At 38.4% G+C, this 12,847-nt stretch overlaps 1 protein-coding gene across 1 annotated transcript; it reads left to right on the plus strand.

Moving 5' to 3' along the window:
* The first annotated feature begins 11,415 nt into the window (after positions 1-11,415).
* On the plus strand, positions 11,416-12,615 carry LOC110791160 (uncharacterized). Its single transcript, XM_021995910.2, has 2 exons — positions 11,416-11,589; positions 11,680-12,615. The coding sequence occupies exons 1-2, from the start codon at positions 11,416-11,418 to the stop codon at positions 12,613-12,615; spliced, it is 1,110 nt and encodes a 369-aa protein (XP_021851602.2).
* Positions 12,616-12,847: the final 232 nt, after the last annotated feature.

Raw genomic sequence — 12,847 nt, forward strand, 5'->3', positions numbered from 1 at the left:
AAAAAATTCGAAAGTCAAAATTCGCCAGGAAAGGACTTTCAGCGCCCGAAGCTGGGCGCCTAAATAATTAACGCCCAACCTTGGGCGCCGAAAATGCAGCCCAAGGCCCAGATTTCACAAAACGCGGAGCAGGAAAAGACTTAAAACCGTGTTGCTAGACACGAGGCCCTATGTACAATTAAGATCAAGCCCAAAAGCACCTTTAAGCTCCCAAATAGCAAAAATGAATGGTAAAACTTGGTCGAAACTTAGACTTGTCTCAAGAAACATATATGTACACTTTTCAAAACAAAAAATATCAAGGTCATTCTTCGAAACACCAAAAAACGTTGTTAAGTCGTTGGTTTCTCAAATAAAAAAATGTTTGTCTGTCAAAGGATTAAATCGGGCCAAGCTAAACCGAATGATATTAAACCTTGTCGCCCGAAGACTGAAGTCGCACCCCATGACTTCGCCAAAGTAGCACACCACTATGAAAGGTCGCTCGCACATACGAGCTCGACCCCAAACATGATTAAAAGACGTTATGAAGTATGCGAAAAATGACCACCAAAGCCCGAGTGCTTGGGGGCTCGCGAAAAGTATACTCCAACAGAGAGCGCGCAATCAAAATCACATTCCCGGGCTACGTTATACGCCGTCCCATGTTTGGATGATCTCAAAAGAACAGGTTCGACCTCAGAAAAGGGTCGTCATTGACATTTGTACATCTCTATTCTATAAAGGAACAGCTGAGGGCGTTTCGGTAATAACACTTTTCGTGTCCCCCTTTGAAATGACTAAAACACCCCTGCTTTTGACTCGCAAACAAACCAGCCGTTCACTCTCTCGCCGGTTGCTGAGCCTATCGTCCCAATCGCGATTTGTATCCTCTCTCCCCCTCTCACTCTTCTCTCTCGGTCTCTCTTCACTTTTCCCTCACCAAATTGACGTCGTTTCTAGGTTACCTTCCTCGCCCCGTCGTTCTAGGGGTGCCTTCCTCGCCGTTGTTTCAAGGGTTGCGTTCCTCGCCGTCGTCCGTCACCAAATCACGTCCCAAAGCAGCGTTAAAGGTATTTTTTCTGCGTTTTCTCCCTCTCTCTCTTTAGCTGAAGAATCACGAGTTTGAATTAGTTCGTTTCTACCAAATTTCTGTCAAATTCGAGATCTAATTAAAAAAATTCTACCAATGAAATGCAAAGATTTCTACCAAAAAAATTCGAGACCTAATATTTGTTCATCCCCAATTTCTCTATTTTGGGAAATCCCCAATTCGATTTGTTAATTTTGGCGAAATTTGAACGCGACTTGAAGTGGGGTTTGGGTCAGATTTTGAGATGGGTTCGTCATCTTCGTCGAATGTTGCAGGTTTAATTTTGGATGACGGTTCAACGTTTGTTGATTCATTGCCGATTTATGTCAGAGAATTGATCGCCGGCGGCGCTGCTGGCGCTTTTTGCTAAGAACATGGTTGCTCCCCTTGGGAGAATTACGATTTTTTTTTTCCAGGTTCTTTTTCATTTTAATTTGAAAAGTCTGAACATCTTTCGTGTTAATTCCATTGCCAATTGCATTGTGTTCTTAGTTGATTGATGAATTGGTTTTGAATGATTTTTGAATTGTTCCAATGCAAATTCATATTCATATTATCCTTTTCGATATGATTCTCATACGATTGATTAGGGTTATGTTTAGAGTTGTTGGCCCAGGGACGATCCTGATGGATGGATGGAGTTGTTTGAAATAGATGTTCTGTCTGGATGGAGTGTTGCTTGAAATGAATGTTCTGTCTGCATTGTTAGTTGATCTTTTTAGCCTTTTACGTTGAAATTGAATCTGGGCATGTTTGTTTTTGTGTTTTTGAACAGTAATTATAATCTGGTGTCAAGTTTATTACAATGCGTTCGTTTGAGTTTTAGTAGAAATCTTTGCATTTCATTCTATTGATTTGATTTGACCCTAATTTCTGACGATTTAATTTGACCAAAACCCTTGAATTTGTTTTTAAAAAACCCCTTGAATCCGTGATTTGATTACTTGATTAGCACAATTAATTTTATCATTACTGAAGTATTAGGTTTAGATTTATTTTACCTATTTCGAGGAGGGGATCCTACTATAATGTTCTATCTTCAATTCTTACTCTTATAATGAATAATACTCCGTACTTGGTATTAGGTTTAGAAAAATAAGTATGTTTATAGTTTTTGACTTAAGTCTTTTATACTCGATCAGTATAGATTAGGGTTCATCTTCAATTTCCCTCTCTTTTTTCTGGTTAATTAAATTAAACTTTATTGGGTGGAATTTAAATCGGAGGGTGTTGGAATGATGATCATATCTCAGTTACTTATGATTCATCATTATTCATCTGTACCAGTTTTGCATTTAAACAGTCCTTTATTTTGCTGTACAAATTGAAAATGTTTTTTTATTTTTTAATTTTATTTTACTGCCTTAGGGTTAATATTTGTCTTTCTTTTGTACTAGGAATATAATAGAGATCTTCAAATACATATACGATCTCTCTTTTTTCCGATAGATTCATCATGAATCTCTCTTTTTGATAAAAAATGAGTCATACCGTTTTCTCTTTACTTTACTTTTTCATGACTTTATGAGGGGAGAAGCGGGGAGATGTCAGGGATTGGGAACCAAGAATGGCAGCAAAAATGGATACAGAAATCTTTTTTAGGGTTGTCTTTTTTCATATTGTTCCGCATATAACTTTATACCAAGCATATATACTAGAAACTTCAAGTTCTTTAGTAATTAAAATTACTTTGCAATGTGTGTTTGTCCTCATACTCCCTTATTTCAATGTAATTGATTACTATCTTCTATTGACTGCTGTTGTTGCTATGTACTTTGTATAACACAGCGGTGATGATGATTATCGGTCATACCTACTTGATGAAATTACGGGTGTATTTTTCTGACGGGGCAACATAAATGATATGTACGCCTTATAGGACAGGATTGTTCTTGCAATATTCTCACTTTATCAGTTTTATTTATTTGATCATTCTGGCAATTAGCGGGATTGCTAAAAATTTTGAACTTCTACACTGAATACTGATCCTTGAAGCTGATTTAATTTCAACTTTGTGCGGATTATAATTAATACAGGTGCATAACCTGTATATTTGATTCTTCGGCGCCGGCGATCAAATTCCTTAGTGCGATCCTGATACTATTTAACCTTTTTTGGGCATTGCTTTAATTTTTCTGGGTTTGTTCATTTTAATTAATATGAAATTAATAATTACAGAGTATTCCTTTGAATTATTTTAGTTTGTTAATTAATCACCAATTTTGGAAATTTTCGACATGATGATAATGTTAATTTTGATGACGATGAGCAGTCTGTTTTTAGTTACGAGGTTTGTTTCTTACATTTCTGTGTATTGTCAATTAGACTAATAGCTTTTTATATATTTTCTGTAGCATAAAGGAGTCATTTGAGATTGATGAACTGAAACATGCACTTGAAGTGGCATAAACTGGTTTTAAAACAGGCCTATCTTTCTTTCTCTACTCCACTATTTTGGTCTATTGCAACTCTTTATCTGCTTTATATTTTTATCTGCTTATTCCATTGCAATTCTTATGCAGTGTGTGCCATTGCAGCTATTCTTAGAGACGTCTGTATTGCTGAGGTAACTCCTTCTATTGGACAATCAGTCTGATAATCAGTCTTGGTTTATTGGCAATCCTTTTGATGGAAGAATTTCCTTTATATTGATAAAGAGTGTAGATAAATTAGGATTTCATGCAACATGAGAAACTGGATTCAAAAGGAAAATTCTGACGTCTTTGCGTTTAATATTTTCTTTTTCTTTTGAATCCAGTTTGCGTTTAAAATTCTGTTGTCAACAGCAAAGCCAAATACTAATATTCATGCAACATGAATCAATACAACAGAATATTAGTCTAATATTTCTTCTGAAAGTCTTGATATTACTCTTGATATTGATATTAACTCTTGACAGTATCTTGATATTCTATGCATGGTCTTTCAACAGACTGTCAAGACTGTCTTTTATATTTCTTCTGAAACAATGGTTTCTTACCGTTATAGTTTGCAGGCTGTGTTTATGAAGGAAATGTTTTGGTGTTATACATGAGCAAACCACCTGCTTTTACGCCACGCTGGACTAAACTGATATTATGGCTAATCACGAACTTGGTCTGATTGCCCAAGATATTATCGAGCTACTGGGAAGAAATTGGGAAGTAAAATTCTAAGTCACAAGAAGTGAAGCCAATGAACTTTCCCATAACATTACTGCTCTAGCCTTCGAGCTAGAAATCGATCATCAGGTTCAATGTGAACCAGTTCGATCTCAATGGTTTCAAACATCTTACTATGTCAACTGCTCATTTCCTTTTCATGCTTTTACTTTGTTTATTTTCTAAAAAACTCCATTGTACTTTGTTGGACTGATGTCCCTTGAGGCTTCGAGGGCCTATGATTGAATGAATGAAGTTCTCCTTTTCTCTTTAAAAAAAGGTTATAATTTTTGCTATGACTCTGCATTAAACTAGCTATATGTTATAAGTTTGGTTGCTAGGATGAGAAGTTACAAAGTAAAGACCAAAAATATTGCAACAGTTGGTTATATATAAAACTTATGTATATATACTCCCGCACGCATCGCGTGCATATAAGACTAGTGGTCCTCTGATCAAAGACCAAGTAGTGGCAAAAATCGAGTCGTAAAGACTAGCTCAAAACCACGAAAGCAGATGGTCGCAAGACAAAGGTCCGTCTAAACTCGTTGTCAACCCACGTTTAGGTCACAACTAAATTCGAGCATCCCTCGAAAGAATTCGCTCTTGCAAGAATGAACAAAAGAAATCACGATGAAAAATAGGAAACTTGCCCATCTCAGTTGGCAAGATCGCGTCACGAACCACGCGAGTTCCAAATCAAGAAAAAACGAATTCAGGGATGTCCACCCGTCAGCGGACAGGGCTCGCCCACCTTCAGCGGGCGGGGTCTGCGTCACTAACCGCGCAGATCCTCAGTTTTCGAAAAATAGAATCTTCAAAAAAAAAACAAAATGAAACAGGCTCGCCATCTTCAGCCGGCGGGGTCTACGGCGCAAACCACGTAGGTCCTTATTTTCAAAAAAATGAACACAAAACAAATTTCAAAATAGATTCGTCCACTTCTATCGGACGGGGTGTCCACCCTTAGCGGATAGGTTCGCCATCTTTAGCCGGCGGGGTCTACGTCACAAAACCGCGTAGGTCCTTATTTTCAAAATTCAAGAATAGATTCGTCCACTTCTATTGGACGGGGGGTCCACCCTTAGCGGACAGGCTCACCATCTTTAGTCGGCGGGGTCTGCGTCACTAACTGCGCAGGTCCTTAGTCGCTGCAGCGATAAATTTTTCTGGTTTTCTGTTTTTCCAAAAAAGAACGATGTGAGTAGCTTTCCCTTTTTCCAAAGATTGGTTTTCCGTTTTTTCCAAAAAAGAACGATGTGCTGGATTTTCCTTCGTTTTACGTCCCATAAAAACAAGGGGGTTTTCTCGTTTAGCTAACCCTGAAAATGAGAATCTTTTAAAACGTTTTTACCTCGTGATTGGGCTTGGCCAGGCCCAATTACACTTTATAGCTTTGATTTCGAAAACATCTGTAGCTACTCCCAATGAAAAAGTGAGGGAGATTCGGCGCACCTTTAGATCCTTCCAATGACAAAGTGAGGAAGTTTCTATACTATCCGTTGACAAATCCCAATGACACGTGAGGGATATGTCGACACTTCAAGTGATGACCCTTAAGTCAAATGTTATCACTCGGGGCTCGTGAGACCCTCGCCAAAACAGGTCACCATGGCTTGTGCGACGCACTCCGTCTAATACTTTGACCATCGTCTTACTCCAAGACTCAGTCAAAGTGGGGGCTAACTGTAGACACCTACTTTTGTCCCCATTCCCGAAATGGAAGGTTCCATGATGAAAACGTAAATCTCCACTTGAAAACGCATCTCCTATAAAATAACGAATCTCAATTCCCCTTTTCATTTCACCCGAAACCTGCTATTTATAGAAACCTGCTATTTATGGAAACCTGCTAAAAATAGTAACTACCGTAATGGTAGTTGTTAAAAGTGGCAAGTCATAAAAGATAGAAACCTGTCAGAATTAGGTGTTGCACTCCAACATAAATCCTAAATGAGATAGAAATTTCGAGAGAATCCTATTCCTAATATGATTCGAAAGTAAGAGTCACGTATTAATTAAAATCCTAACGAGCCTAGAGTTCGTAACGGGCCCAGACGCATCCCGTCACAAGGTTAATACGCACTAAAAGACTCAATTAAATCTCAAATACTCCGGATTCTAGGAATCCGAATCTGACTAAGAAAAACAGCCCAGATCCTATTTTCAACGCCTGGCTCTGGGCGCCAAAATCTTCGGCGCCCAGGCCTGGGCGCTGAAAAACCTGGTACGTGTTTTTTCCTAATTCCTCGTGGATTAGAGTTCTGCGAATCTATCTTTCCACGAACTCTTTTCTATAAATAGGGCCTTAAAAGGACAACAACACACAATTATATTTCTGAGTATTGACTCTGAACCCCTAAGCCTAAGCCTCACGCTGCAAAACCGATCACGCGTTCTGTCGCAATCGATCCATAAATCGAACAGAACGTATCCAATCCCATAATTTGAGATTCGTTAAATAAAAGGAGAAATAGCAAAGTCAAAGTGGTTAGTTTTCTGAGAACCGTGACGTACCTCTCAAGGGTGCGTCGTAATGTGTCCCTTTTCCATGGTTTAATTGCTTTCCTCGCCCTTTTATGAACTGTTAAACTAACTAAATATGATTGTTCGATCACGCTTAATAAATATGATATTTTTGGGAAATTGGATTATCATGCTAGGTCCCTTAAAACAATCTAAATCAGATAATCGCGCTCGATCTAGTACTATATGTTGCATATTGTTAAAATCAACTCAGATTAGTTTAATAGTTAACGCATGTCCCTTCAATTATTTATGCTGAGCTAGTAAGGATATCCTGCCTCTGGAGTTATCGAAGAGCAAGTACTCCTCTCGGTAGTTACAGTCCCCCGAACCCTCAATCTCTACCCTGCGGGTGTACGTTGAGCGATCCCCACCACCAGGGATCACAAGGGAACATACGGCCGTCGTGGTCAAACATAATTGCACTCCCTTTATGTCACGATAACCGGGTTTTGTCAGTTTTTCTCATTGTCGTTAAAAACTGAATGACGACTCCTATATTACTAGTCAATTGGGTGTAAACTCACAGGAAATCCAATTACACTTGATTTGACAAAAAGAAGCGTCACACCCACGAGGGACGTGGTCACGCATTAGCCTCGTGCTTTTTCGACCCCCTCACAGCCGATATCTACAGGCATGACATCCTCGGATCCGTAAACCAAATAGAAGGGTGTTTGCGTAGTGGCCTCTTTCTTCGTTGTCCGAATAGACCAGAGTGTTCCTGATAGATCCTCCAACCACTTGCTCTTCTCATCCTCTAATCTTTTCTTGAGTATGTTGAGGATTAGCTTTTTTTGCTGCTTCGGCTTGCCCATTGCTCTGCGGATGACATACAGCTGAATAGGCTAGGTGTATGCTGAATTGTTTGCATCAGCTTTGCAGCGAGGTGTTATCAAACTGTTTTCCATGGTCAAAGACCATCAACCTTGGTATGCCGAACCTTGTAATGATGTTTTTCCAGATGAATTTTCGGACTTGAGCTTCTGTGATTGCAAAAACTGCCTCGGCTTCGATCCACTTGCCGAAGTAGTCAACTCCTACAATCAACCACTTCTTCTGATTCACATCTGAGGGAAATGGACCATGTTAGGTTATGAACAATCCAATGTCATGCGGAAAAACCATAAATGCAAGAATCCAAATTAAATGGACATAATCATTTAGCATAATTTAGTGAACACATTTTGTGATGCGTGCCTTCCCTAGCTGCTCCCGAACCAAACAAGAACAAGTGAGAACGCCATACGTTGTCCCTCTGTAAAAAGTCCACAGTACATTCGAATCCGCCTTAGATCGTACCAACTAGGATATAATATAAGGTCTATGATTTCGGGATCTCACTTTTAGGTGATAGGCAAAGTGTATTGAATTGTATTTCAATTGATGTATGGAAATGTATTTATATGAAATAGGAAAAACCCTAGGAGCCAAAACCCTAGAACGTTTTAGAAAAGTTTTAGGAATTTACCAAAACCAAAAACCCTAAAAAACCCTAGGTGCTGGTCGGCTGCTTGCAAGGCAAGCAAACCGATCAGCCTTGATGCACAAGCAAGGCCACGAAGTCTGCTTTGTGCGCTTATACTTTTATTTTCTTATTTATTTTAGCTTAGAAAATAGAAACTCTAAATACTCCAAGGAATTAATTTATTTCCCTTATGCTTTATTTTCCTAGAATTCTCAATAGGCATTAATTCTTATTTTTTTTTCTCTCGTCCATTGTTGAGCCCTATTTTCTTATTTCTTTCATTCATCAATCTACAGGTAATTTCATAATTTCTTTTGCTTTAATTCATTCTTATTATTTTCGTTCCTTGGGTTAATTTGTCATTTGATTATGAAATTCGTCTTTATTGTTTATTTCATGCTTGTTAATTTAATTATGAGGGAGTAGTTAATTTCTAGGGAAGCCATGTTTAAAGTTTGTAAATTTATAGATTGTTGCTTGAGTAATTCCAATTGATTTGTTTTAATTGTTGATTCATTTAATTGGCCAATATCATTGATTGATTATCTAGCTAAGAGGAATTAGAATTGAAAGATCATATTCTTAGAGGCTTGGTGCAATTAGCAATTCTGATTATGTAGCGACCGTACTGCAATTTTGGATTGAAAGATGTTAAGACCCGATCGTAGGATTAATATGTACTTTAATTACCCGACGTAGTTTATTCATTGTAGAATTGATTTGTGTTCTTCGATTGTTATAAGCATGGTGGACCGAACGTAAGCCCTAGACCTTTAATTCATTGATAAATTTTACAATAATATTATTGTCTTATTTCACTAGCTAGTAAACCAAATTCTACACTTATTTTATTGAAATAGTTTACAATAATTGGGCAAAAACTAATAAAACTTGTCCCCCTGTGGGATCGACCCGTATTTGCTAATTATCTGCTAACAACAGACATCGTGCACTTGCGGTATCACTTTTTAATTGATCATGGATACCTTAACAAAATCGACCCGACCATCAATACATACACACACACACACACACACACACACACACACACACACACACACACACACACACACACACACACACACACACACACACACACACACACACACACACACATATATATATATATATATATATACTTTGGTTAATTAAATATTGTATTGTATAATAAAGTAAGACTTAATTTGCTCCTAACAATGAAATAATGAACTGTATAATAATAAAAATGGTTTATTTCGGTTCTAACTTTTAACTAATGAACCTAATTGAGTATTTTAAACCTTTACATGTTTAACATACTTAGTTTTATGTTTCAAATACTTACTCTCATCTACTTTCGTCAAGTTATGTTTATTTAAGGCTCGTTTGATCATTATAGGTCACATTTTGACTAAACTAGCTTATTTGGTTCCAACTTTCAACCAATAAACCTAAATAAGTATTTTAAACCATTTAGATATTTAATATACTTAATTATATGTTTTAAAGACTCATTATCACCTATTTTGATCAAGTTATGCATATTTAAAAGGCTTGTTTGAATATGTTGATAATGAAGTAATTAACAATGGAAAAATCAATTAGAGATAAATCTCTCTAGAATGGCGATAAGGGTGTAGGATAAGGTCTCCTACTATCGTACGCCCACTTCAGCCATGGCAAGGAAGAAGAAGCAAAACAAGCCAGAAAATAGAGACTCGAGTGGGGAATCTTCTCCTCAACCTCCTGTGCAATCCATGAAAACGATGAATGCGAAACAAACTAGCAATGCCTTACCCAGCGATTCTGGAGTTCGAATGTTGGATCTGGGCTCACCTGTGCCCCCTCACCCAAGTAACGGGCCGCCGTCGCCGGAACTAATGGAGGTCATTAAAGCTTACCATGATTCTGTTAGGAGACCTCTTCTTCAACCCCACAAAGCTTCCATGGTTCATACCCCATTGCTAATCGAAGATGCAGTGGAGAAATTGCAGGGTGGACAACAGATTGAGGGTGATGCGATGTCTAGAATGAGAGAAATAATGAGAAGTGTGAATATTGCTTTGGGATTGACTAGCATTTCAGGTGCTAACCATGGCATGAGCAGTGAAGTTCCTAACCTAGAAATAGAGTATGAGGAAGAGGTGACTGGAAATCCACCAATGAATGACTTGGGACCCAAGAAACCCTAGGCTAGCCTATTTTCTGGTGCAGCTCTTACATCTAAAGGTAATTCTGTCTTTCATTGCACCTTTGATTTCTGATGGTAAGCCAGTAGCTGTTTTGGATAGGATGGATATTGCTAAAATGGCTAAGCAGTGGGATAGTGCAATGATATTATATGTTGTTGGAGAGAAACCTTCTATTGGGGCTGTTATTAGATATATTGAGAAGGAATGGAGGAATGTTAATAAACCACAAGTTTATTTGCATGAGGAAGGGTACTTTGTCATTCGATTTAAAACTAGAAATGAAAGGGATATTGTGCTGGTTGATGGACCTTATACATTCTTTGGTAGACCAATGGTAATCAAGCCATGGTCTGCAAACTTTAACTTCCAGGAGGAGATACTGAGGGTGATTCCTGTGTGGATCAGATTACCTAATCTACCCTTGAACTGTTGGGGGAGTGATTCTCTTAGCAGAATAGGTAGCTTGCTTGTTGTGCCACTTTATGCAGATGAGTGCACATCAAAACAGATGAGAATCTCATTTACAAGGCTGCTAGTAGAAGTAGATGTAACAAAAGAATTACCTAAAACTGTGGCTATCCAGGATCATTTAGGTAAATCAATTATGCAGAAAGTGGTGTATGAATGGCTTCCCCCATATTGCTCTAAATGCTAAAATTTTGGGCATGTATGTGGGAAGACATAGGGCAACACAACTAGATTTCAGCCAGCAAGACAACCTCAGAAGAAGATTGTTCAAGTTTGGCAACCTAAGAAAACTGTGCAGATTCAGCAAGTGGAAGACAAAGGAGATGAGAATAAGAATAGTGAGATTGATCAGGGTGATCAAATGCCAGTGAATCATGAGGATCCTATTATTGCCAACCCTTCTGTCACTCATGATGAAGGGTGGAGAGTGGTTACTAGGAGGAATAGAGAAACCAGAGCTGTTATCAGCAGTGTGGGGTTAGCTCAAGTCCATGAAGATGTACCAGGATGTGGGGGTGGTGATGGTGGAAAGGGAGGTGGTGACATGGGGGTCATGCCAATCTATGCAACATGAATATCTCATCCTGGAATGTAAGGGGAATGAATGACCCCTCAAAGATAGTAGAGTTGAAGAAGTACTTAAGCAATAATAGAGTGAATCTGGTAGCTTTTGTTGAAACTAGAGTTAAAGAAAATAATTGTACAAAGGTGCAAAAGAATTTTGGAGGTGCTTGGAGTTGGGAGGTGAACTATAACTTCTCTCCTAGGGGGAGGATCTAGATTGGATGGAAGCATAGCATTCTAACTTTCCAGACAATGTATGTGTCTGAACAGGTGATTCATGGGTTTATTACTGCAAAGAATGGTCAGTTCTCTACAAGCTTTATAGGTGTCTATGGTCTACATTCCATTGAAAATAGAAAACCAATGTGGGTTGATCTTTGTAGTTTGAAGAACTCTATTACTAGACCATGGCTGGTAATGAGAGATTTTAAAGTTGTCCTGTTGTCAGGTGATAGAATAAATGACACTGCTGTCAATAATAATGAAACTAGAGAATTTGAAGAGTGTGTTAATTCTACTGATCTCACTGAACTCAAGACCTTTGGTCAGTTCTTCTCCTGGACTAACAAAGGGCAAGGTAACCTGAGGATTTGTTCAAGAATTGATAGGGCTTTTGAAAACCCTGATTGGCATAGCAAATATGTAGATTCAATAGTGGAATATCTTAATCCTGGTTTATCTGATCATACCCCACTCATCATGAGATACAAAGTCAATATGCATCAAGGAGGGAGACCCTTCAATTTTTTTAATTACATGGCATATCATAAAGATTTTTTGAAGATTGTGCAAGAAAGGTGGCAGGCTGAAGTCCAGGGGACTGCTATGTTTAGAATCTGGAGTACGTTGAAAGGCATTAAAGCAGGACTCAAAACTTTGCATCAACAGGAATTTGCTGGATTAGAAGAGAGAATTGAAACTATGAGAGCTGACTTAAATCTAATCCAAAGTCAACTAGCTATTGATCACACTGATAGCCAACTGCAGGATGATGAGAAAGAAATGAGTTCCAAACTGAAGAAGTTTCTTCTAATCCAGGAGAGTGCATTCAAACAAAAATCAAGAATTCAATGGCTCAAACTGGGTGACTCAAACTCCAAGTTCTTCTTCAGTGCTATGAAGGAGAGGAATCCCAGAAATAGTATTGATGAGTTGTTTGATAGTGCAGGCCAGAAACTGAGTACCAATAAAGAGATTACAGAATAAACACTAGTAGAAAAAACCCTTATTGCAGCGGGCTTTTAGACCCCTGTTGCAGCGTACATCGTATGCTGCAACTGGGGGGCCTGCAACAAGTCTGAACTTGTTGCAGCGTACATGTTCGCTGCAAAAAGTGATTTGTTGCAGCGGGCTTTTAGATGTACGCTGCAACAAGTGCCAAAAAATTGGCAAAATTTTGGACTTGTTGCAGCGTACATATAAAAGCCCGCTGCAACAG

This window comes from Spinacia oleracea, chromosome 6 (genome assembly GCF_020520425.1).
Source record: "Spinacia oleracea cultivar Varoflay chromosome 6, BTI_SOV_V1, whole genome shotgun sequence".
Classification (NCBI taxonomy): domain Eukaryota; kingdom Viridiplantae; phylum Streptophyta; class Magnoliopsida; order Caryophyllales; family Amaranthaceae; genus Spinacia; species Spinacia oleracea.